General features: G+C 34.5%; 1 protein-coding gene and 1 long non-coding RNA gene across 4 annotated transcripts; one reads left to right on the top strand and one right to left on the bottom strand.

Moving 5' to 3' along the window:
* Positions 1–11,856: 11,856 nt before the first annotated feature.
* Positions 11,857–15,550, top strand: LOC108216430 (protein SMAX1-LIKE 3). The gene is made up of 3 exons (XM_017389189.2): positions 11,857–13,419; positions 13,872–14,100; positions 14,214–15,550. The coding sequence occupies exons 1-3, from the start codon at positions 12,227–12,229 to the stop codon at positions 15,360–15,362; spliced, it is 2,571 nt and encodes an 856-aa protein (XP_017244678.1). The 5' UTR covers positions 11,857–12,226; the 3' UTR covers positions 15,363–15,550.
* Positions 15,551–16,703: 1,153 nt separating this feature from the next.
* LOC108216752 (uncharacterized) lies at positions 16,704–27,177 on the bottom strand. Of its 3 annotated transcripts, none has more exons than XR_010290868.1 (6): positions 26,844–27,177; positions 25,859–25,946; positions 24,673–24,757; positions 24,349–24,465; positions 21,033–21,430; positions 16,704–17,026 (listed from the first exon to the last, which is right to left on the bottom strand). It is a non-coding gene; the product is annotated as an uncharacterized LOC108216752 (long non-coding RNA). The 3 variants fall into 3 exon arrangements; XR_001806135.2 differs by lacking the exon at positions 24,349–24,465 and having other exon boundaries at positions 26,844–26,903; positions 27,000–27,174; XR_010290867.1 differs by lacking the exon at positions 24,349–24,465 and having other exon boundaries at positions 26,844–27,173.
* Between the last annotated feature and the right edge of the window lie 752 nt (positions 27,178–27,929).

Raw genomic sequence — 27,929 nt, 5'->3', positions numbered from 1 at the left:
TGAACTTATTTTTATTTCACAACAATGCGTGCACAACAATACTATTTTCTACTTATCACTTGTCAGTATAAGTAAGGAGCGAAAGTGGCATTTTAACGGTTGTTGTGACGATTCCGACCAACTTAAAAAATGAGGTTTAAATGCACATCACGGCTAAGAGAATTTAATCCATTCCATCCCAGGAACAGAAAATTTTTCAAGTCGTTACTGCAGCAAGACAGAGCAAATCCTTTCATTTCTACCGTGAATTGAATTATATTTGATTGTGCTAACAGAGTGTTTCGCTCACTAGAGTAATAATATCGATTCTTTGTATTATTGGGCCTGTTTGTTTAACAGAAGCAGAAGTTGCTTCTGGATTCTGCTTCTCTTGACCCGTTTGTGTAAAGAAGTAGAAGCACTTTTAAGAAGCTGAGAATGCTAGCTTCTCTCTCACAGCTTCTGCTTTTTTTCCAAACACTTTATTAACTTATTTACTTCTCACTTCTACCTCACTTCTCTAATTTAAGTAATAAGTCATTTTTTTTAAGTTTTCCCAAACGGCCCCATTGTATATACAAAAGTATTATAATTGAACACTTAGAAAAAGAATAGTATTCACCGATAAGTAGAAGTCCCTGTTTTTTTTTTACTTTTTATCAATTTCCTCGATGAGCTACGGCGCTATATTAGCCTACCACACTATTAGCAATGCATGGAAAACAAAAGAAACAAGCTTAATAGAAGTCAGAAGCAGCATGCCACAGACGACGTTCAAACGACTACCGCCTTGAAATATAAATTAGAATAAACTTGTACTTCATTTTTCAGATTATATTTTATTAGCATCAATTAAACACGCCTAATAATAGAATCGGTAGTTTTCTCAAAAATAAAAAAAGAGCTACTAAATGTGAAAAATATATAGGTGATTAGTAACTGACAGAAACATCGTTTTTAAAAATGTGAAAAATTTCTATCAAATGTGAAAAATATATCTATCATATTCCTATGTTGCCATGCATGCAACAGCCCAATATGACCCATAAGTCATAACAACTGTAGATTGTCATGGTTATAGTTAGTTAGATTTGGAGGGAAAATCGGTTGTTAAGTAGTGCCAGGGGCAAGAGCAAGAACTCAGTCTAGTGTTACTCAATTCTCTCTTGAGAATATTCTGTTCTTCCCCATTTCTCTCTGTAATCTCTCTGTAACAGTTTACCATTTCATTAATACATACTTTCATTCTTTACAAGTGGTATCAGAGCCACTCGATTCTCCGGCCACATGACGACGACGAGATCAAGATCGTCGGAAGATTCATGGCGCGAAATCGAGAGTCGAATTCAAGAAGTGAGTGTTACTTGTCACAAACAGATCGAAAAGACAACTTCTGCCATGGAATCGAAAATTATCAACAAGATTGATCAATTGGTTTCTTTGGTTACGAATTGCGATGCGAAAATTGAGCAGTATAATGCTACTATGGAGGATAGGATTCAGACAAAGGTTGGGGGAATTCTTAAGGGGTTCAATTTGGCTAAAACTGTGGGTCGGGATGGCGAGTTGTTTATTGAAAGATCTCCACTTCTCCAGACTCCAGGGAATCAGTCTCACTCAAGAGAGGATGGAGGTGGTCAAAATAAAGTGGAGAAACCTTTTAATTGGCAGTTCAGGCAGCCAAGAATGGAGATCCCAAATTTCAGTGGAGAGGATCCTCGAGCTTGGGTTCGCAAATGCAACAAGTTCTTTCTGATGCATCAGGTTAGTGACAAAGCTCGAGTAGAGTTTGTTGAAATGTTCTTAGAGGGTAAGGTAGATGTGTGGTTTCAGAGTTTCAAGTTAATTCAAGAAACAATATCTTGGTCAGTTTTTTGTGATGCTTTGGTAAAAAGATTTGGGAAGAAAGGAGGGTTAGATGAGCAAGAAGAGTTCAATAAGTTGGTCCAAACTGGTACTGTTCTTGAGTATGTAGAAAGATTTGAGGAATTGAAATCTGTAGTGTTGGTTAGGAACCCTCATTTAGATGAATCTTATTTCATTTCTAGTTTCATTTCTGGTCTTAAAGGGGAACTTAAACCGATGGTCAGATTAATGAAACCAAGAACATTAATTGATGCTATAGAGATAGCACAATATCAGGAACAGACTGTAGATATTTTGGTCAAGAAATCTGATAGTAAGAAACCAAGTATTGGTACTAAGTGGGGAGCTAGTGACAAGAAAACAGATGCTATTGACAATTCTGTTAAAGAAAAGGAGGTTAAGGGCAAAGATCATTTTAAGAAAATTTCACCAGAGGAGTTTCAATATAGAAGAAACAACCATCTTTGTTACAAATGTGGAGACAAGTATACACAAGGCCATCAGTGCAAAAACCAACAGTATACATTCATGTTAGTTGAAGATGGGGAGCATGATATACTGACAGAGGTATTAGAAGAAGAAGAGGAGGGAACCATTGCAGAGGTGTCCTTGAATGCCTTATCTGAAAATATGGCCAGGAAAACAATTACACTAGAGGGGATGATACAAGATCAGGAGGTCAAGATGTTAACTGACACAGGGAGCACTTTAAGTTTCATTGACAGTAAGGTGGTAAACAGGTTGAAACTGAGTAAGGTGAAATGTGAAGGAGTCTCTGTTAAATTAGCAGATGGGAGGGAAGTGATTAGTGAATTTTATGTGCCTAAGGTCAAATGGAAAATACAACAGTATGAGTTTATTTTTGACCTTAGAATAATTGATATTGCTGGATGGGAATTAATACTTGGGGTGGACTGGTTACAACAATTCAGTCCCATTCTTTTTGACTTTAAGAAATTGTACTTAAAGTTGAATGCAGAATCAGATACTGAGCCTCAAATGATTTTGAGTGGAAGAGTAGAAAAAGCAACAATGCAGTTGGTCAGGGGAAAGGACTTGCAGTTATTAAACAAGCAGCTGGCACAACAAAGGTTCAAGGAAAATGTTTATGCAGCAGAGGAAAAGCAGGAATTGCCAGGTTCTATTGTTTCTGTACTTGATAAATACTCAAAAGTCTTTGAGATACCTGTAGGGTTACCTCCAGCTAGATCTGTGGATCATGTCATTCCTCTACAGGAAGGGTCCACACCTTTTAAACTTAAACCTTATAGATATCCTCATTCACAGAAAAATGAGATTGAAACACAAGTACAGCAAATGTTAGACAGTGGCATTATTAGAAACAGCAATAGTCCTTTTGCATCTCCTGTAATCTTGGTTAGGAAAAAAGATGATTCTTGGAGATTTTGTGTGGACTATAGGCAACTAAATAAATTGACTATCAAAGATAGATTTCCTATACCTAATATAGATGAGTTGCTTGATGAATTGCATGGAGCTGAAATGTTTACAAAATTAGACCTCAGGGCTGGTTATCATCAAATTCTGGTTAAGCCAACTGACACATACAAGACTGCCTTCCAAACTCACCATGGTCACTTTGAGTTTATAGTCATGCCATTTGGGCTGACTAATGCTCCTGCCACATTTCAGTCCTTAATGAATCAAGTTTTCCAACCATTCTTGAGGAAATTTGTTTTGGTATTTTTTGATGATATTCTAGTATATAGTAAGGATTTGGATTCTCATTTGCAACACTTGGAACTGGTTCTGACAGTATTAAAAGAAAATGAGTTATATGCAAAGAGATCTAAATGTACTTTTGCAGCTGATTCTGTGGAATATTTGGGACATTTAATATCTGGGAAAGGAGTGAGTATGGATCCAGAAAAGATTGCAAGTATAGTGAAGTGGCCAGTACCTGATTCAGTAAAGACCTTGAGAGGTTTTTTGGGTTTATCAGGGTATTACAGAAGATTTATCAAACATTATGGGGTTATCACTAAACCCTTGACTGATTTACTAAAAAAAGAGGGATTTCAGTGGAGTGATCAAGCTACAACAGCCTTTAATACTCTTAAGAAAGCACTGTGTGAAGCTCCTGTATTGGCAATGCCAAATTTTGTTGAGGCTTTTGTGGTGGAGACTGATGCCTGTGCAACTGGTATGGGTGCTGTTCTAATGCAGCAAGGTAAACCAATTGCATATTTGAGTAAATCTTTTAACAAGAGGAACATGGGTTTTTCAGTCTATGAAAAAGAATTGTTAGCATTGGTGTTGGCAGTGACTAAATGGAGACACTATCTAGTAGGTCACCATTTTATTATTAAGACAGACCATCAGTCATTAAAATTCTTGTTAGAACAACCTCTCCATACCTCTTTGCAGTATAAATGGTTATCAAAACTATTAGGGTTGGATTATGAGATTCAGTATAAAAAAGGGGTTGATAACACAGCAGCTGATGCTTTGTCAAGGGTGGAAGATCATGACAGGAGTGAACCAGTAGCAAGAGTGGCTGCTATCTCAGAATTACAGCCTACTTGGATACAGCAGGTCATACAAAGTTATGAACAGGATACAGAATGCCAGGAAATCATTTCTCAAATACTGATAGATCCAACTGGGGCTAGTGACTTTCAGTATATTCAAGGAATTTTAAAGAAGCAAGGGAAGATTTACTTGGGAGGTACTGGGGATATTAGGAAGCAAGTAGTGGAAGCATTACATAATTCTTCTTTGGGGGGTCATTCTGGCCAAAATGCATGTCTACAAAGATTGAAAATCACATTTTTCTGGCCTGGAATGAAGAAAGATGTGGAGGATTGGATAAAACATTGTGAAGTTTGTCAGAGATACAAAAGTGAACATCTTTTGTCTCCTGGACTTTTACAACCTCTGACAATTCCTAACACACCTTGGAAGAATATTTCTATGGATTTCATAGAAAAGTTGCCAGAATCAGATGGAGCTAATGCAGTATTAGTTGTGGTGGATAGGATGTCTAAATATGGCCATTTTATATCATTAAAGCATCCATTCACTGCTGAAGAAATAGCCAATGTATTTCTGGATCAGATTTTCAGACTACATGGATTACCTGATACAATAGTCTGTGACAGAGATAGAATATTTACTAGCAAGTTCTGGACTTCAATGTTTGAGAAATTGGGAGTCAAACTGAATTTCACTTCAGCTTATCATCCTCAGAGTGATGGTCAAACTGAGAGATTAAATCAGTGTCTTGAGGCTTATCTAAGGTGTTTTGCTGGGGACAAGCCATGCACATGGAAGAAATGGCTTGGGATGGCAGAATATTGGTATAACACTTCTTTTCATACCAGTATGAGGATGACACCCTATGAGGCTGTGTATGGGGTAAAACCAGTTACACTCAACATGGGAAATCTGCATGACATGATTATTCCAGTGGCTCAAAACTTGTTAGTACAAAGGGAACAAATTTTGCAGCAGCTGAAAGAGAACTTGAATAAAGCTCAGCACAGAATGAAGTTTTATGCTGATCAGAGTAGGAGTGAAAGAGAGTTTCAACAGGGAGAGTGGGTGTATTTGAAGCTGCAACCATACAAACAGAAATCAGTGGCCACAAGAGTATGCTTTAAGTTGTCTGCCAGATTTTATGGTCCCTTTCAGATTGAAAAAAAGATAGGAGAGGTAGCATATAAGCTCAAACTGCCAGATTATTGCAGGATTCATCCTGTCTTTCATGTGTCACTACTTAAGAAGTATATAGGCCAGACTCCAGTGACACCAGGGAAGCTACCTGAGTATGATCAAGATGACATTATGATTTTAGCTCCTGATAAAGTTCTGCAAAGGAGACAAATTGACAGAGGAGGTCAGAAGGTGACACAATGGTTGATTCAGTGGAAGGATTTGGATGTTGCTGAAGCTTCGTGGGAAGATTGCTCAATCATTACACAACAATTTCCACAGTTCAAAGCTTGAGGACAAGCTTTTTGTTAAGAGGGAGCGTTTGTCATGGTTATAGTTAGTTAGATTTGGAGGGAAAATCGGTTGTTAAGTAGTGCCAGGGGCAAGAGCAAGAACTCAGTCTAGTGTTACTCAATTCTCTCTTGAGAATATTCTGTTCTTCCCCATTTCTCTCTGTAATCTCTCTGTAACAGTTTACCATTTCATTAATACATACTTTCATTCTTTACATAGATACAAGTAGTCGTTTTGGGCCAGTATAAGTGAGCAGCCCAAATTCTATGAATGAAAATGGTCAGCCCAGTTGCTCTTGTTTAAAAAATTAGGGTTTCAGATCTTTATAAATCCCCTTTTAATCAGATTAGATTTCCACCACTTACATTCTTTATTATGATTTGTAAACCAAAAAAGTGGCACCTCATCGCAGATGATTAGAAGATTCAAATTTTAATAATAGCAGTGTATTAATAGTGGAGTTTCACGGGACACAAATTTGATTAAGGAGAATTAAAAGTAAAATCAGAATTTAAAACTAAAAACTTTTCGGAAAAGGAGTGTGTGGTACGTAATTCCATCACCTTTACATAAACAATTAAGGCTGTCATGTCAAAATTAGAGCGACTTTTTCTCTTTGCAACCTTTAAAGTTTTAAAGTCTCTGTGCTGGTAGAGCCAAAAATTAGTGTGTATATTTATACATTCTTTGTGCAGAAAATAATTTTGATAAATCTCAAATTGTTCACATACACATGGGCCACATACAAGGGGTGAGATGCTAGCTTGAAACTCAAAAGCATAAAATGAGCAGCCCTTTTGAGTAGATAATGCCATATTTTACTTTTTAATACTGCTTTAAGACAGAGTGCTCCACTTTAACCAAAAGATATCATCAATTTATTATATCTGAGAATCAATGATAATTAATATCATAATCTTCTATTATTAAGGAATAAACCCAAAGGATGCTATTTAGTATGTGCATACTTAATTCATTATACAATATATGAAAAATATGAAGAAAAATAACTTTATAAATATTTCAAAGAAATTATTCTATTAATTAAATATTATACAAAAAGAATTAGTTAAGAAAAAAAGAGAGTAGTAGTAGAATAATAAGCTAAATATTAATTAAAGAAGGGAATCAAAAGAGATGATAGCGAAAGCAGAGGAAAGATGGGGCCAAGTAGTGCAGTGTATCTTTCTCACTTTAACAAAAAAATGAAGCTACAGAATTAGCAACGAACTGTATATGGCTGGCTTTTTAACTTTTGTTACAGTTACATAACCTTAACCGTTATGAGGGCAAAGAAAAGGATGGGCGAAGAGTGTCTTCTACTGTAAAGTAGTCGTTATATTATACACACAATATATATACGCTTCCCTTTATTTCATTCAAACACTCCTTTTCTAGCATTTCAGAATACTTTGCATTCAAAGTATTTGGTGCTCTATGTCTTTTTAGGCCATTAATGATACAAGGAGCTGGTTGGCTTTTTGACTGGGGATGAGGATTTTATGAATTTATATGCTGCTCACATGGAAAGATCATCCACCTCCCTTCTTCCTGCTGCCCTGCCTTGGACCATTTCTGCTTTACCAACTAATCATATATTACTTGTTGATCGGTTTCCTTGTTGGTTTCGGGCTATCTCTAATAAGTTTCGTTTTCACCGAAGGTTAGGTATTTAACATATCACTCGTTATATCCAAATATATAAAATGAGTCATTCATTACAAAAGTGATTCGATTAATTTGGTCATTATTTTGAAATTGGAGTCAAAGACACCATCTGTCAATGATTAAATTGATACACAATTTCAACTATTTAATAACTAATTTGATAGAAATTTCCGGCCCCTTCAGTGACTATGTTGAGTCATATTTATAATGAGTGACTCACTTGATACAGTTGAACCTAACGAGAACAACTTACTTGATATATTTGAACCCATGAGTAATGTATGTGATATTTAATCCTTTTTTGAGTGACCAATAAATGACAAATGAGAATAGAGAATTGGACATGTGAACAAATTGCATTATTCGAGCTTGCTGGCTTTAACATGTTTTGTTTTTCTGAATGATCACCGATGAGGATATCATACAGTTGATCTCAGTATTCATGGCTAGGCTAAGACAGTATATAGCCAAAATGTAATATTAAATGTATAAATTAACTTATAAATACTGTAATCATCAACAAACATAGCTGATGAATGTAACTTGGAAGTTCAATTCGTCCTAGATAAGTGATTGAGAAGGAAACTTGTAAGTTCGTCTTAGAATATTTTAAGGATAAGCAGTGAAGTCTTGATATATTTTATAAGACCTAGCTAGGCAGCAGGATTACTTTGGGAACAACTTAAAGTCGAATATGATTGAAGAATGAAAGGAAGATCTCTCGTTTGATGCGTAACAGAATATCTGTTGGCACAATGCATGTATATGCATGATTTAACAAAGTACAGTATAGTCTATATTAATATTGAAGATTGTAAGAACGATAATGTGTAGATAGCGAGTGAGATATCTCTTCTTTCCATGCAATCGCACGCTTAGGATTGAGACTACTAACAAAAATGGGGGCATAAACCAAAGCAACTCAACTCGCCCCACAAACCCACCCGGGACTCCAATTATAAGCCTCTTCTATTTTATTATAGTACGACACAACACAACTGATACATGATCTGTTGCATGCAACTTCAAGTCACCATGTTTTCAGTTTAGGTTCGTACATTTTCCTCAATTGTTGTAGTACAGAACTGGAAGCATCAAGCAGTGCATTGTTAGAGTGAAGTGTGTTTTTGGCAACCCTAGCTAGTCCTTACTGTGAAACTGGTGCTAGCTAGCTGTTCCCTGAATTCATTGCGATCGATCCCTGCCCCGTGCACAGGATTCGTCGGCAGGTTTCTGTAGGCTTCCGGTACCTAGAAATTAGTGCACTGTATTTTAGTTCCATGGGTTTCAGTATTTGCGAGGCACGTGAACATGACCAGATATATGTAAGAACTTAATTATGGACTTGAGGAATTTAATTATGAAAACTAATCGAGCTTTATTCTGTTTGGATTTTGCTTCTTGCAGACAAATAATTAATAGCTTCATGTATATATGTAATAGTAATAACTACAAAACATATGATTCCTTGATATTCTGTCATTCCGTGAATTAACAGTCGAGAGTCTGAATCTTGTCAAATACAAGATGGTGTACCTGTGTTAATTATTAAGATGATAATAGTAATATCTGTTGTAAGTTTCTGAGAATTGCTTCTGATGCAGTTTGGATATTATTTAATAACATCGCTTTCTGATATTTTAGTATTAATTCGTATTTCATCAACTGTATTATGACTTAAAATGGCTATGATACAAACACAACGTATGAATATATTTTGACAAAATTGTTATGAACTCTTACAGCAACATTTTATGCGACCATGCATGGAAAGATTCAAACTCTACAAAGTCACTACGTGTCTCAGCTTAATGTGTACTCCAACACCAATCCATGAACTACATATATTCAATATCATGATATAATTCATTTAAATATGTTGTTTCAAGCTTGATTACTGTACAAAGTGACAGCAGCAGTTTGCTAATATTATAGTATGAAATTTTGCAGTACGCCTAGAGAGACCCATTGTGCATATATAAATACTTTCAAAAGTAAGATTACAAAAATAAGAGTGGTCATTTAGATTATTAATTAGTAAATATTTCTGAGGCTGCTTCTGGAGTAGTAATATTCAGCTGCCTGCTATAAATGGCTCCCTGCTTTGGCAAAAAACTTTAAAAAGTAGGCACCATAAGAGGACCCAAATGCAAGTGGGTGAAAACACTGCTATGGGAGTCCGTCACCACTACTCATCAAAATTTTTTGGGGCCTAATGATTTGGTTGTATACATTTGAAATGAAGCAGAATGTGTAAAAGCTTCAACTTTATGAAATAATTGATAGAGAGAGGGGGAGGGAATGTGGAATGTTTTTGGGAGTTCTTAATCCCCATGCAAAAAGGGATTCAAGCTATACATATCCACATAAATAAATTTATGTATGGAATCCATGAATAATAAATATATAAAATATAGATATGGAACTCCCTTTATTCGTTGTCTATAAGTCGGGAAGAAATCGTACACAGTTCCCGATTCCTTGAGACAGACAGTCCTCCACCTTACTTTTCTTTTCAGGTCCTCTTCTTTTGTGCAACACCGGACCGTCCCCCACCCACCATCTCTTTCTCTCATTTCTACTCTCCCAGTCTCCCTAGTCTAATTTTTATGTCTTCCTTAAACAACTATTGTTTTTCTTATCTAATTACTATAAAATTCAGATTCGTTTTCCTTAATTTTTAGTTTCCTTACTACTAATAATTAATATAAACACTTTAGCATCGCATGAAAGGCATAACCTTAATGGCCGATGTTGATCTACTTTAGCTTCTTTCGCTATACAGGGTTTTATTTATCATTTTCCATAAAAGAATCATTTTCTTTTAGGAAGATTGTTTCGACCGGAAGGTATTCAACCCGGTTCTCATTTCAGATGGACGAGAGAACAGTTAAGTTTGAGAATGAGTGTAGGAAAAATAAGTGTTGGTTAAGAACTTTTCACACATAAATTTAACGAATAATGGGATATCAGCTTTAAATTTATAGTCAACATTGTTGCGATAATTGCATGTAACTGTTAGAACCCGACCACAATCATCTAACTCCCCGTCATTAATTGTTGTTAATTATTAAATTTGTGAATTTAGCTATATGATCCGTCAAAACTTTGAAGAATGCAGTGAAAGAATGTATTGAAAATCACTCACCACACGCAGATTATGATTTTTGAGCGGGGATATATAATTCAGTTAGCTGCTATATATAGGGTTCATGCTTATTTCAGCTTGTTCCAATCTAGAATATATAGATATATTTTTATCAATTTATTTAGTTGAAATGAATTATATTAGTTAAAAATTTATTGCAGTAGAAGAAGATATTGATAGGGAATGGATATGTGTGAACATATTTTAAAGATATTTTGAATGTCATAAAATGATAGGAGTACGAAAATATAGTAATTTTTATAATATATAAATTCCGTCGTTATTTATCTTATGAAGTTCGGTCATAATATATAATTTATTGAAAGAAAAGTATGAAAATCGGGGCTTGCAATATACATAAAAAGAATGTTTCTTTTCGTAAAATAGGTACTTACGATTAGAGTGAGTAGTAAGTTTAGCTATTGTTAGAATGGAGTTACGAGGTCTATCAGATTAAATTGTGACGCTTTACCAAAATTATGATGAATGTAACATATTATGACATTTTTTTAAACTTACTATTTGAGATAAAATGGCAAACAAAATTCATCATTTACTTACTACAGATTTAAACCTGAATTTTCAATTGTGAAAAGACCTATTTATTGGAACTGTGTTGTAGTATATACTACTATATGGGTGCAAGACCTTTTCCATGTTCTATTTGAATTTATCGGCTCTTAACCCAAACATGGATATAAGACTTTATCACATGTTTTCTTTAGTTTATTGACTTTAAACCTAAAAAAGATAATCTTATATTAATATTAATGTGTAACTAATAAATTAATTAATGTTTGCACTACTATGGAATCTTATAATATGCAAATATTTATTTATTTTAATTCTCCTTCTATTTTAATATATTTGTGTTGTTTAATAATTTATTATTATTTAATCGACCAAAATATCATTATTAAGTGATAATTATTTTTATACAAATTCTGATTAAAAGTTTATACTTTAAAATTAAATAGACATAATTTGTAATTATGTACTTTTTCAAATTATCTCATATATAATTTTTATTTATTTTATCACCCGAAAATGAACTTAGACAAATAAATTGCCATGGAGATACTAATATATAGGTATGATGGAGAGATAAGTAGGTTTTAGCGAATTAACGAGAGAAAGCGGAAGGGAAAGCTGAGTTGGCCTTGGTACTGGTGCATTCGTCCTGCTTGTCAGCACATGCATTCCACTTTCCACTACAAAATCGACTTTGGACCCCAAAATTAACCTCACCTACAAGCAAAGCACACCCCAGCTCCCTTATATTCACTCTCCTTCCACTCTTCACTCTCGATCAAAATCCACTCTTTTTCATCATACTAGTTAGATTACTTCAACACTTCAACTTATTACCAACACTCTCAAACTCCGACCACACATATAGTAACCTAGCTCCAAATCAAAGTACTAGCTTACACACACCTGAGATATATTAACAGATCAACTACCCAGAATATAACCCTTAAAAGCCATTATTTCTTGATCAAGACTTCTGTTCTTGATCCTAGCAAGCCGGATCGTCAAACTTTTCTCTGATCTCTACTCTTAAGTTAATAAGTTGAGAAATTTAGTTAATTAAAGATGAGGGCTGGGGGGTTCACAGTGCAACAAGCACTAACAGCCGAGGCTGCAAGTGTCATCAAGCAAGCGGTCACACTTGCTAGAAGGCGCGGCCATGCTCAAGTCACGCCTCTTCACGTCGCAAGCACCATGCTATCCTCTCCCACGGGCTTGCTCCGAACAGCCTGCCTCCAATCTCAATCCCACTCTCATCCTCTTCAGTGCAAAGCCCTTGAGCTTTGTTTCAATGTCGCTCTAAACCGCCTTCCTGCTTCATCTTCAAGCCCCATGCTAAGTCCTCCCCATTCTCACCACCCTTCCATATCCAATGCTCTAGTGGCCGCCTTCAAGCGAGCCCAAGCCCATCAGAGACGCGGTTCTATTGAAAACCAGCAACAGCCCCTCTTAGCTGTGAAGATTGAGCTTGAGCAGCTCATCATATCGATATTAGATGATCCCAGTGTCAGTAGAGTCATGCGTGAAGCTGGCTTCTCGAGTACTCTAGTCAAAACCAATGTAGAACAGACGGTCTCTTTAGAGTTGTGCTCTCAAAACCAGGAGGTTAGTAATAACAAGTCCACTAACGAAGATAATACCCTTTTAGTCCTTTCTCAGGAGACCGCGGGAGCAAAAGTTGGCAAGGAGAAAGGGAATCATGATCAAGTTAGGGGTGAAGATGTGATGTGTGTGATAGAGAGCTTGATGAGCAAGAAAAGAAAATCTCTGGTGATTGTCGGAGAAAATGTTGCAAATATAGAAGGTGTTGTAAGAGCAGTGAAAGACAAGGTCGACAAAGGAGATGTTCCTGAGGCTTTAAGACAAGTGAAGTTTATAAGCCTCCCGCTCTATTCTTTTGAGAACCTGTCTAGAGGAAAGGTTGAGCAGAAGCTTGAAGACCTCAGAAGTATGAGGAGCTTTGTGGACAAAGGTCTCGTTTTGTACTTGGGAGATCTCAAGTGGATTACTGAGTATAGAGAGAGTTATTTTGGTGGCCAGGGAAGAAACTACTATTGTCCGGTGGAGCATATGATTATCGAGCTCGGGAGATTGGCTTATGGAATCGGAGAAAGTGGAAAATTTTGGTTTATGGGAATTGCATCATTCCAAACATACATGAAATGTAAGACAGGCTACCCTTCACTGGAAAGTGTTTGGAGGCTGCATCCTCTTACTGTTCCGGCTGGCGCTTTGGCATTGAGCCTCATTCCTGACAGGTAAAATTAATTTAACCGCGATTTAATTAGGATCATATATGAATTATGGATCTTTGATTGTTAAATTTCCTGGTGCTTGATCCATGAGTATAAAGTTTTTAAAGTTTCTCTTACTTTGTGCAAAAGCACCTGATCAGATTCTATCCTGATCAAGTGAAACACTTTAAGGTTGGTTCTTCATATATGCTTACTTGTTTGATTTAAAATTTTCAAAAAAGTAAATGTATTAAGTGCTTCTTCTTTCTTCATTTTTTATCTTTCGATCATACTTTATGGAGTGTAAATAAGTATAGTTTTATGTGATCACTAAGGAACTACTTTTCACTCTGATTTATCTCTTGGTATTTAACTTTCTTATATATTACCTACTTTGTTGGTGCATGTTTACATCAAGGACTTCCATATTGTACCCATTCTTATCACGCTTATTTTTCTTTTCCAAATTTCATCAGTGATGTGCAGAAAGACTGCGAAAGCAAGCAATCTGAAAATGGATCAAGATGGCTTGATCGCTCTGAAGGTGGAGAGGAAAAGCAGCTTAGTTGCTGTGCAGATTGTACAGCACAATTTGAAATTGAAGTCCGGAACACGAGAAAAACTACTTGTCGTGGAGAGTCGACATCCTCTAGCCTCCCGTCATGGCTCAGGGATGAATGTAAAAGACTTAGTAGTCATGATCAGGTTATTATATCTCAATCTCAACTTTTCTACACCCTAGCTAGCACTTTCTAAAGTAAAGTATATGAGTCGAGACCTGACTTTTTCTTTGTATTTGATTCTCTTCTCTCATTCAGGACGACTCTGCCTTATCAGTAAAAGACTTGTGCAAAAAATGGAACATATTTTGCAGCACATTCCACAAAACCCTAACACATTCCTCTGCAATATCACCTTCCTCATCGACTTCGTGCTTTTCCTATGACCGACAAAACCCTAATTTGCACAACACTTCTCAAAAGATTTGGCCAGTGTTTGAGCCTAGAGAGTCCCAATTTATGGACCATCAATCTTGGCCTTCTGTATCCAATAGTAAAACTTGTGACTCGAGTTTGAGAATGTACATTCCTGATCAGAATGGCAGGTTTTCTAATCCTAATTCCAATCCAAATTCCGCTTCTTCAAGTGACATCATGGAAGTGGAATATGTCACAAGGTTCAAAGAGTTCAATACGGAAAATCTCAACACCATATGCAACGCATTGGAGAAAAAGGTGCCATGGCAGAAAGACATTATTCACGAAATAGCTGCCACTATATTACAATGCAGGTCCGGAATGTTGAGAAGGAAGGATAAGAGTTTTACTGATCAGGCGAAAGAAGAGACCTGGTTTTTTTTCCAGGGTGTAGATGCGCATGCCAAAGAGAAGGTTGCGAGAGAGTTAGCTCGGGTTGTGTTTGGTTCTTCGCATTCCAACTTTGTAACCATTGCTCTAAGTAGCTTCTCGTCTACCAGGGCCGACTCAACCGAAGATCTCAGGAACAAGAGAACTAGAGATGAACAAAGTTGCAGTTACATTGAGAGATTTGCCGAAGCAATGTCTTTCAATCCTCATAGAGTTTTCTTCGTCGAAGATATTGAGCAAGCCGATTATGGCTCTCAGATGGGAATGAAGAGGGCGATTGAGAGCGGAAGGATAAGAAATTCAAGCGGAGAAGAAGTTAGCCTTGCTGATTCTATTGTGATTTTGAGCTGTGAAAGCTTCAGTTCTAGGTCAAGGGCGTGCTCTCCTCCCATTAAGCAAAAAACACAGGGAGTTACGGAACAAGAGATTAAAATTCCTGAATCCGAGGATCAGACGACGAGTCCTTCTCTGTCTTTGGATTTAAACATGTCATTCGCTGATGACGTGGATGATGAGGGTGCTGCTGATATGTCGATTGATGATATAGGACTTCTTCAATCCGTAGACAGGCTCATTGTTTTCAAAATCCAGGAGTTGTAGAACTATATATATTATTCCAGTACTGTAGGAATACAGAATAGGAGTTCTTCATGTTATCAGGATCTTCTGTAATTTTTTCCTGCCTAGAGCTAGCTAGCTAGTTATTTTGTTATCAGGATCGATCTTCATGTTATTTCTCTTTATTTTCTCTGAAAATATCTACCTAGCTAGTAACAAACCAGATCGACATGATATATATATCGGTACGTAAAAGTACTAACTAGGGACTTTTAATGCATCCTATGGCTTTAATTATCAATATGTTTTAAATTTATTGCAAGTGTTTCTATTGCTGGTTCATTATATGCTTAACTTGAAGTGATTAAATCTTTGAATTTTCATTTCTTCTCTTCTTAGATCAGACTGAATTTTGTTGTTCTCAATTAACTGGCAACAAAGTACTATGAACTAGTTTCTTAAGCATGGAGATACAAGTGACTATTTAGCAACAAAAAAGATTTAAGTGATTCCATTAACAAAGTTTTTGAATAGAGGGACAATTGTATCTTCATAAATATTAGGGGGGCCAATACTATATATATATATATATGGTGAAGAAACTTAAGTTCATTGTGTGTTTGGTTGAGATGAATCAATGTGAAAGGAAAGGAATGAAATTTAAATTATGCTATGGACAAATATTTATAAATTTCATTCATTTCTCTATTTCATTCCTTACATCGTATATTAGAGATCACACCTCTTATTTGGGAAGGAATCTCACATTCCTTCCAATACTAATTTTTTTTCTAAACATAATAATTTTGCACTCACAATCTTTTTCAAAAACTTTCCTCATATTTTTATTATTTTTTTCAAAAACATATCTCTATTATTTTATTTATTTTAATTATTTCATTTTATTTCATTTTTCCCCGACCAAACACAATATATGAGTTATAAGAACGGAATGGGGCAAGATGTTAATGTATATTAAGAGGATTTAGTGATAATTTTGTTATCTTCAACAGGTTCGCCTTCTTCTCAAGTACGCACATCCTTTCAGCGAAAAGAAAAGATGGACGTTATATAAACGTCATTTTCCTTCTGGCTAATTCTTAAATAAAGGACTCATAATTATCTATTTTAGTCCGCTGCTCTCTTTTTATAATTCGATGATAATTGAAATGCATCCTTTCTCTTTTGAATGCATTACCTTTTTATTTTTATCTTTAATTTTTTCTTCCCTCCTAAATAATATTCCTTTCCACTAAAGGGAGCTACTCGAGAGCCTTCTTTTGGTCTGCATGTTAAAGTTGGCCCAGTCTATGAGACCGGAAACTATTCCAAAGAAGACCGGAAACTGCATATGAACCAGGATAAATATATACAAAGCCGCAGTAAAAAATATGTTCGCTGTTAAATGCATTAATGTATTGAAATGATCGGCAAAGAAAAGAAAAGGCAACATGCAAGTGTACAACTTTCATGTAACGAACATATACTGCGTACATATAATTACCTTGATTACAGATCAAAAACAATAAAATTAAGCAAAATAGTTGAAGTGCTATACAAGCATCGGCCATATGACACAGTTCCACCACATGATTTCAGGATTTTAAGCATCAAATATATCCAGGTATATTCTGAATGTCCTAACTTTGTGTGTCATGTTAAAGAGAAGCACAATGCTCTAGCTTTTCGAAGATCATACTTCTGAGCTGCAAAAAGGAAAATCTACAATAGTTATATTGCAATATTAATGCAAACCAAAGCAAGGAAGAATATGTTCAAAGGCTAAAGTATAGCATGCTTTTACTTTCACATTAATCATATTGATCGGATAATCATGGAAGAGGAAACAAAAGTACTAAAACTATGCATGCAGAAGAACACGTTATAACCTCTTGAAACTTATTTGTATATACAAATGATTGAATGAAGAGCAGTCATGTACAAGCTTTCACCCTAAGATACATGTAAACAGAGGTGGGATTAATATCTCTATGAACGAGATATTTGCGAAGCTAACAATTTATATTCAATTAATTTTTTTTACTACTTCCTGAAAGTAAATGAAGTTACAGTATAAGAGCATCTCCAATGTGAGGTGCCAACCAAAGTTGCTAAACATGCTTATTCATCAAAAATATCAATATTTTATTTTCTCTTTCTTTTAAGTTACTTTTGGCACCCCTCTTATCAATATTCACTCCAATGGTTGGCAACTAAAGTTGTCAAAAATACTATAATTTTGTTTCTCTAAAATTAGATAAGATATTAAAGCTTTTATGACAATAAATGAATTTTTCCCATTTTGGGAGGGTGCCAAAGGGTGCCAAAAATTGGCAACTTTGCTTGGCATCCTTATCACTCCAATGGGTAGCCAAAAAGATTGTTATGCCATGTCATGCCACATGGCATTTTGGCACCCCCATTGGAGATGCTCTAAGCTCCTCCCCAATCTGTGTGTATATGTTTGATTGAAGAATGAGTATCCATATATTTTCTCTGTTATTTTTGTACACTAAAGAGGTTCTGTATATGTAAAAATAAAAAAAAAATAAACAGATACTTTAGATTCTTTTAATGCATGTTAAGTTTTAAGAAATTGTTGCCAAAATTTTAAAATTTTACTATATACCAATATGTTATTGTTATAGTAACTATGATTCAAATGTTCTCGCACCTAAAGTTGACTGTAAAAAATTCAGAACTACCACTGTGAAAAAAAAATAAGTGATTCATAATTAGGTATAATCCAATAACGTAAGAGTTGTGCAAAGTAGAGATAGCTTTTCTACTTTAGAAGGAAAAAGATAAATCTTCATTCCAATATATCTATTTAAAGAGCACTACTTTTTATGCTTGGTGATTCGTTTTGCAAACGAATAACTTTTGTGCCTTTGTTATTTGTAAATCGTAATACCAACATTCTCATCTTTGGAAAGCATCCAAAAGTTGAGCATAGGGATTCAAAATAAACTACTCCCCTCTAGATGTATCAAACATGTACATATATAATCAAGCATCCTTAATTTCTTTTAAAACTCAAGACCAGCCATCATATATCTTCAAGAGTCTGAAATATGAAGTTATACACGGTCTCTCCTTTATTGAAGGCCTGTTAGTCTGTTCAAATTTTTGCTAAAATTAGATTAACAGATTAATATTATTTAGTTCAAATCTTTAATCATCTTGCATCTAATTGGCAGAAGAGATGAACATTATCCACAAGGTTGGGACTTGTTGGAATTTGACGACTTAAGAGATTAGAAGTTTGTAATTAACAAATTATATCTCAAAGTTCTGCATTCAGACAAGAATTTAATAATGGACTGCAATATATATAAACTTAGTGGCTTGTCACTTATTTGTGTATCATCGGTTAGTTTACGTTATAATATAAAATAATAGTATAAAAAATAGTAATGATGTACTAAATCTAAAACTGACTGCATGCATGATCTACCCACCACCACTAGATGAATCAGTGACTTTATCTCTTAATGTGATAAATATGCATGTCATTGGAATCTAATTTTCCCTCAAAAGGTGGTAGGAAGATACTCCATGATTAATGTTTGTGTTTATAAATTTTCAAGAAACGCAGAAAGTACACTCCTTTTTAAACTAAAGTTGATCACTTTTCTTCACTCCTTAAGGCTAATATTTATTTAATCTTACCTTTGTCATCTTAGTTTATTCCATGCACCTTTTCGTACCTCAGAAGATTACCTTGCTGTGGTTATATAACAAGCATCTACTCCGTGTAATAAAATATAGTCTCTATAATCAGAAAATGAAGTATAGTCTCTGATACATAATACTGTAGGATTGTAAGAAAATTATTAATTATTAAGTATTAGTTAGCTGAGATATTGATAGACTTGCCCTTTCGATCTGCATAATAAAGAGAATTCAGTCAAGATCTATATCGGGGTAGAATATATAACTCCTTAACTTCTTATACTCTCGAAAGTAAGACATATCACAGATACAGACATGACTCAGACCGCAGAAGTTGGACATGCCATTCACAGCTACTAACACCAACAGCTGCCTGCAGTTAAACCAGTGTCATCCACATATATACCCAACCTGACCCCGGTAAATTGATATACATCGCCCCTTAATTATCAAACAAATGTTCGATTCACTGGTACACACGCTATATTGATGATAAGTTCTGCATTCTTTTTACTCTCCCTTTACTTTTTCTTGTAGAATAGCTTGTTACAAAAATCACTCTGAAATTGAAAACGCTCCCGAAGATCCAATCTTCATCATACAGTTATCACAGCCTAATATAACCTCTCTAAAGCTAACATTAGAAGAAATAATTACAAGGTCCAAGAGACTTGTCAACTTAATATGTTAGTAATATAAACAAGTTCTTAAATTGTTTTAAGTTTCTATATTACGATATATGAATAAATAGAGTACTCCCTCTGTCCCAGTAGGTTGTTTAATTATATTTGGGACAGAGGGCTTGACACGTATATTAAGGCTATTATAAAGTATGGTTTCATAAATTATAAAATTATTATTAACGAAAGGGTTTGTGCACCAATACCTGTTATGGTTGTTCACAATAGTATTACCAACCGAGAGTTTAGTTCTGTATCTTGTTGCTTTTATCCTCAATTAGTTATATAGATAAACATGATGTAAACTGTGACGTAATTGTATGTTATCGATATTGCTTTTTGGAAAGTGGAAGGTTTGGTGGGTTAAAATGTTCATGGGTATTATCGTTTGGGATGTTACATGTCTATGATGAGATTGTTTAGATTATTTTAATAACACAAGATGTTGAATGATGATAGAAAAGGCATCACAATCTGAAAGCACTGGTATGATTTCAGCTTATTCATCCTCTTTTATGATTTGAACAATATTAAGCAATGTTTTGAGTTGATAAAAAGATGTAGGAGCTAAGTAGTGAGCCTTAAGAGCTAAGTAGTGAGACTTAACACTTAACAGAGTTAATTCCAAGCTACAGATGCAGCTGCTCAACAAATTATCGTAACCATATCATGTCACTAATGTTCTCTATGATATTCGTGATTAAGAGCAAATTTGCGGTCCAAGAAATGCATTACTTAATCAAAGATAATCACACCCACAGCTAACTAGATAGTGTGTTCCCTATGCATGCATTCGATCAGTGCTCTTATTTATTTTTGGGAAAGAAAATTTCTATTTAGGCTTTCTGTTCGATCATTTCACATGGAAACTAGGATTAGGGGTACCAGAGAAAGTGAGAGTCCAGAAATTTATTTTAACATATACGGGATGAGTCTTTTGGTATGTTATGACATGACTATTATAAATGTTGCTCGTAATCAACTTGATGCATGGTAAAATTGATCTGTGCTAAGAAAATTAAATTATGAAAAAGTATATAATTCAAGTGGTAAGAATTACTTAATTCCATTCAGGCTTCAGCTGCATCAAAGACTCGCAAATTAGAAATTATAAACAATTGACAATCACCAAGTGATACTTTCAGTCTTTCACTGATATTTAAGTCTTCCACTTCTTGTTATGAGGATTTAGGAATATTGACTAAAGTTGAGAGATTGCATTACATATATTGTTTGATATAAATTTTTCAATAAAAAACAAAAAAATTACTAAAGACTGTAATCTTCTGAACTTTAATATGGGGAATGTTACAACAATATAATTAAACTGTAAAATGAGAAAAGTAGAATATTATACCTCGGAAAAAAGTGTAGAAGGTTTGCAAGGGAGGGTTTGCATCTCTACCTTTTCTGTGAACTGTGCACATTTTAAAGCGTTGAACATAAAAGATATGTAAATAATACTAAATCAACAAAAAGAATATATATTTTTATAAATGAAACTGGGGAAACTAAAGAAAAACCAGAGTTAATGGAGGATGGAGACAAAAATTCCACAGCAGCTTAGGGCTTTTCAGACTTTAGGAAAAGGAGGACTGGATGCTCTCTTTCTATTTTAATTAGGCCGGCCCAGTCACTATCAGCTACTTGTTCTATCACATGAAGTATGTGTATGTATACAAGCATTAGAGTAATGGACATTCTCATCTCTAAATTTAATTCACCTCTCCATTTCATGAACTCAAGTTTTAGCACCTGCATATAGCTAGAAAATTAACTTTCTCTTCATATATAGAACATATAATTAATGATATATATATATATATATATATATATATATATTAAATTATTAGTAAGCATATACTCTTTTATATTTAATATATAAATTATCTGTAGTAAATCATAGGAGAAATAAAAAGTGAAAAAAATGATAAGCTTAAACAAATTGAAAAACCCATTAGTAAAAGAAATGTCTAATTGTATTATATAATTAAGAGTAAAGTGCACTTTGTGTACCTGTACTCTGGTCGTGACACCACTTTCAATATTAAAGTTTATAACAATCAATTGAAATACCAAACTTTAAAATTCGTGCAGAATGTGCAATCCCATCTATCCTAGTTAACTTCCTTAGATTTTTTTGGGGATATTTGCGTCTTGTCGTTCGTCTAACGACTCTCTAGCTCTAAATAAGGTAGACATACCCCAAATGTTGCGGAATCTTCTGACATACCCTACTCTTTTCGTTGTTAACAGCCACACTAAATCATGAATTAGGGTTAACTAGAAGATTGCGTAATGTTTTGGGACTGTCTCCTCGATTAAATTGGCCAAAAGGTCGTTGGTAGAATGAAAATATGCATACATCTCCAAAAAATCTAACTAAGTTAACTGGGATAAACAAAATTGCACATTCTATGATGACTTTTGAAGTTTAGTATATCAATTGATTGTTTTTAAAGTCTAATATCGAAAGTGGTGTTGGGACCAAAGTACATGTACACAAAGTGCACTTCAAGTATAATTAATCATAAAATTTAGGAACCAAACTATAACAAGAATAAATTATACACGCTATACCAAGAAAATACTTCAGAAAGGAAGACTTGGATTCTAATGTATGTATACATTATAAGGTATATACTGTAACTCTAATGCCTTCAATATCATGCTCATTCATGACTTCCAAATAATATGATACGTTTAGAGCATCTCCAACCATCTAAAGCCCTTGGCTAAAAGGTGAGTTGGCATACTTAAAATAAAAAAATTTAGCCAACAGCTCCAAAAACTCAACTCCAACCATACTCACCTGTTGTCTATAAATTTAGCCAACCTCCTATGGATGGCTAAATTTGTCGAACCTCTACAGGTCTGTAAGAAAATCTGTAAGAAGATTGTACATCATTTATTACCATATTGAACTGATATATTCCATTTTAACAATTTAAAATATTAATAACATACTAGTTTTAAATTATAGGCAACCAATATAGCTAGTACCATTTAAGCAAAATGTCTTACAGGTTCAACAAACTTTACATAATGTCTTACATGTCCAATTTAGCCAACGATTATAGCCAACGCCGTTGGAGATGCTCTTATAAGTAGCTTTATTTATTGAACATATAATTCCAAGTTAATAAAAACTTGGTACAATAGTTGAAACAATAATAAGGGAAAGGAGATGTGTGTGTGTGTTTATTAGCTTCCTTCAATTTCGTCCTCCTTGAGCATTACACCTATGCTCCGATTACATCCTTGTCTTTATTCATGCAGTTAAAGTTGATTCATGCGCTAGTATTAATTAATACTTATGTTGATCATCATACACAGGCCCCCTAGTGAGAATGTGCATTTAATGTTTCACTAGTTATTTCATAATAGTAGTTATTTTCCAGAGTACAATTTTAATTTCCAGAGCAAAAACTATGAAAAATACAAAACTTCACTCACATTGATGTGCTAACAGGGGGCAGTTTTGTGCTAACAGAAGGGAAAGTATGTCTTTACTATAATGATTTTCCTCTGGAAGTTAAATTTATGCTCTGGAAATAAAATTTCCCTATTTCTTCTATATAACAAAGTTGAAAGGAAATCTGATGCTAGTGAGGGAGTGCAAATGTATATACATACATTTGGTACATTATATGATTTTACTATTTTAAATTTTTTAATTGTACAGGGAAGTAATATTTGAACCATGACCAGTTCACGCTGAGGCGGGTAGAAGATAACCTGTGGCACTGAACTATAATAATTCTCTAAAAGGTTCAGCAGTAAAAAACCGTCTAGTAAATGATAATTTAGAATAAAAATGTTCCAGTGAAATGCAGAACCACCCATAATTGTTTTGGCTAGAACTGGACGAGCGTTGTTACGAAAAATGGTTCAGCAACTACCTTAATGGATAAGTTCTGAGCCCAAATAAATTCCGGGCCAGCATCAGATAATTCCTTGTATCCGCTTCCCAAGCAGAATAGGAGATTAGGTGAACGTGTTTTGTCAATCAAATTTCTAGGAATTTACTTCTGGGTCGAGGTAGATTACATAAGCACGTTGAGGCATCACCACCCTAGTTGTTATCGCTAAAGGCATGAAAAGCTAATGGGGAATGTCTAAGAATAGAAAGCAGTGGGAGTAAAGGACACATCTGAACCCAAGGTAGTGAGTACGACCAATGTGTTAAGAGTACAAAGAAGTATCTGCAAGTGATTGTAGTAGATGTACAGAAGTTTGATACTGATTTACCTCCAATCATCCCAAATAAATTAAAAGATTCTATATATGTCTGTGTGACTGTAAGAATAAACCAACAAGTAGAGTAATGAAATCAATGCCCAAAACTGATGAGGATTGTCAAGATATTTAAGTGAGAAGCAATAAATCAGCCATGTGATAAATGTACCCCAAGGACGTACTTTTACCATAAGTATGATACCATGATAGGTAGGAGTTACAGAACATCATAACCACATGATTCAATTTGGGTTGTGAGATACTTACTTCGGTCACTCTTAAAGTAATATTTTTTATCTAACACAACTATTTTGGTCTGAATCAGTTGCTTAATAAAATAAATCAATTAACACAAAATGAACTGAATTTATTAAGTACAGTTGTATAATTCAAATCAATAGCAGCCATTATAATATTATAAGTTGCTGACTTACTCTCAAATATCGAACATCACATTTGGCTTTATTGTTACTCGTCCCAACTCTAATTTCAATTTTACTCTGTCCCACAGTTGAAGTTAATCATAAGTTTCTAATACTGTAAGTTGATGCCTATAACAAACTTTGAACCAGAATTGCAGAAAGTTACACAAAAGTGCATAAATAGAAACCCTGAAGGCAAAACAAAAAACAAAAATAGAGAGAGATTGCTTTATCAAAACGTATCAACTACTAGAATGAAACCAAAACTTTATCCCTCAGTTGAATTGAATCATGTGTTTATAGTAAGTCGATGACAGAAACTATGAACGAACTTACCTTTTACGGTTTAGTTAAAGCTCTAGTTGTACGTGGCTATAAGATGCATACCCTTCAGGAGACTCAAATTGCTAATACATACAACCTGCACCCCCGTAAAATCAATTACATTAAATTACAATCTGCGAGAAAAAATATATTTACACGACACTTTTTTCTACTGAAACCAAAACCGAATTTAGCTGGTTTTGTTCAAATTTCAACATTTTGTTAATTTTACACAGGGACCTTGCTATCAATAGCATCAGCACACCTGTAAGTCTGTAACTAGTATTTGTCAATTGTCATACCATATTGGACACTTGGATAACGTTTTAATTTATACAAATCTACACGGAAACACGAGTGCTACTAGAACCACATAACTTTTAACACCAGAACACATCGAATAGAATTTTAAGTCACTACCATTAAAAATCCCTCTGTAACTTTCTTCTCATAATACCGCACATCTCAGAGATGTCTGGGTAAAATTAATGGTGGTGAAGTGCATATCTGGCTCTTTCATCCACTATCTCTGTGCTGCCATGCAATTTGTTTTTATCGGATGAGCTAGCTAATACTATCTATTTGTCATTGAGTTCATTTCAAATCAATCACGCTCATCTTCACAAACAGGAGCATGAGTCAGCTTGGTCACATGGTGGATTCTACCACAGCACTGTGATGTTCAAGTGTGATAAATCTTGTTTACAATTTAACCTGAGATGCCAAAATAGAGACACCAACCACTGCTACTGAATCCTATCTGCCTTTCTGCTTGAAGCAAGCTAAGGCCCATTTCTCTAACTAATGATTATGTCCTACCAGCTGTCTTAGCTATCATAACTCTCGGAAAATCTATCTGATGGTATGTAAAGAAATTTTACATTTACCGTGCAATACAGAGCAAATATATTAAGTACTTGAGTTAGAGAAGCCGAATTTGAAAATACCGAACCACAAGTTGGATCATTAATCCCTTAAGATGATGATCAAAAAAACCAACTCGTCCCTTATTTTTATATTACAAGGTAATCATAGTGCAATATATAATGAAAAATACCACCAAAAGATATGATAAAGCCAAGAAGACCAAACCAGATATGTGGAATGTGTTCTTCCATTTGACACCTTACTATACCAAAATAAATGTCCATGTGATACCATTGTAAGCTTAATAAATAAGACACAGAATGTCACTTACTATCTGATCATCACTCATAAGATTGAGCTGCTTGCTTGGTCCAGAAGTCCAGATGCAGAGTTTGTTGTAGATAAATCCCAGTTGCATTCTGTAAGAAATAATGATTTAGGTACTACTTTTTACTTGTTAAAAAAAGATGCATTACATAAGACAAACCTACTACCTACTGCTGAAAATAAGAGAAACAAGTTTCAGCTGATCGTTAACTAACAGTACAAGGGAATAAACTACTGACAGAACAATTAAGGTCAGACGCTAGTACTTATCAAATTCTATTGTTATATTTCTCTATTCCCCTACATGTGACTCTGCAGCCTCGCCACAATGAATGGCATTCTTTACTTTGTTTTTAATCTCTACACGTGCAGTTACCTTGAAGCCAAAGAAAATTTTCATAATTTAGTATTTTAGTTACATGTTGACAAGCCTACCCTTAGGACTTCTATACTCAATCCTTGTTATGTTTCCAAGTGAATGAAATCTATGGCTTCTCTCCTATTGGTGACTCATCTTAATCTGCTTGACAAAGATACATCTACGAGGCATTAATAGACCACACGTAAAGATTGCTAAGCTATCATGCTAAAACTTCACAATGGAGTAAAAACGGATTCAAGTGAGACAACTACTTACAAAATTATAGTGAAGCTGAGGGCAAATATACAATGTACTAATATATATGAGTTCCATCAAGTTCTTGAAGTGGAGATGCATCTCTCCCAAAATAACATGGTTCCGGGTCCCTCACGTACAAATATCAAGGGCATACTATCAGCATTTTTTCCCATTAGATGGCTTAATCCTAAGTTTATGATGCATACACATAAAAAACTAATGTATAATCCTACAAAAAATCGACTCATTCAAGGATTTTTCTCGTCCAACACTTTTTCCCGCAAGATACATGTTACCAACATTGGACTATCATGACTAGCACCCAAATAACATATATAAGTTGTTTTCTGGGAATAATATTTGTTCTTACCATCAAAACAGCGATTGGAAGGCTGATTTCATATCCAATTTCGGCAACAAATGGCACAAGCTGTGTATTTTAAAGAGTTTGTAGAAATCCAAGTTTCGAGACAAACGACGAAACATATAAATAATACTCGTACGGAACAGAGCAATTGAAGATTACCATAGAATATGGGCATAGTGAGAGTTCAATTAAAAATCAGAACGCCCTGTAAGCCAACGAATAATCATGAGTTCATTAGGGTTTTAGAAACCGATCACAAATCATCAGCCAAGTCGCTGCGCTATATTTGTAAGACTTTTGTCGGAATAAATGAAATCAAAGATAACGAAACGAGATCTATTAAATGTGTAAAAACGTTAATATGTTGTTTTCTTTTTGTTTTTTTTTTAAGGGAAAATAGATTTTTTTGCCACTCAACTTATAGTGTTTTTAGAAATTTACCACCCAACTAATTTTTTTATTCTTTTAGTCACTAATGTTAGGTTTGGTTTTGTTTTTAGCCACCAACTTAGGTTTGGATTTGATTACTAGCATTATGATAATTTTTTGTAGCATCATTTATACATAGTGATAGTATCTAATCTTTGATGATGTGTCGTATGTTTATATCCTTATATATAGCAATAATAATATAAAATGAGCTGATGAAAAATTAAAATCTGGAAAAATAGTAATTAGATTCTAAAAATTCAATAAATCATGAATATGAAATCAATGATTTCAAACAATTCACCCTCTCTCATAAGATAAAGTGTAATTGAGTGATATGACGCATCATCTTTCGCTATTAAACTTTCAATGGACTAGCTCAGTCTAAGATCTCTCTTAAATTTATCTTCAAAAATTTTAATAACTTTATCTTATTATAATTTTCGAGATAAATAAATAGAGAGAAAAACTTAATTTTCGATGATTGTCCTCTATATATAATGCATCATTTTATATTATTATTACTCCCTCCGTCCCTCTCATTAGTTTACAAATTTTCTCTAGTGCTTAGCATGTATTTAAGATTCTTATAAAACATAGTTTCATAACTTATTTTTGTGTGTAAAAATTCAAACGCTGAATTTTCATTCGGAAGAAAAA

The sequence above is a fragment of the Daucus carota genome, chromosome 4 (assembly GCF_001625215.2).
Source record: "Daucus carota subsp. sativus chromosome 4, DH1 v3.0, whole genome shotgun sequence".
Classification (NCBI taxonomy): domain Eukaryota; kingdom Viridiplantae; phylum Streptophyta; class Magnoliopsida; order Apiales; family Apiaceae; genus Daucus; species Daucus carota.
The sequence above is the reverse complement of the archived record's forward strand: the minus strand, read 5'-3'. Positions and strand labels throughout refer to the sequence as shown.

Bases quoted from the DNA above. Each gene is read 5' to 3' on its own strand.
- LOC108216430 (XM_017389189.2), top strand. From the start codon at position 12,227: ATGAGGGCTGGGGGGTTCACAGTGCAACAAGCACTAACAGCCGAGGCT. The intron at 13,420-13,871 runs GTAAAATTAATT...AAATTTCATCAG, and splicing joins TTGAGCCTCATTCCTGACAG to TGATGTGCAGAAAGACTGCG. The intron at 14,101-14,213 runs GTTATTATATCT...TCTCTCATTCAG, and splicing joins GACTTAGTAGTCATGATCAG to GACGACTCTGCCTTATCAGT.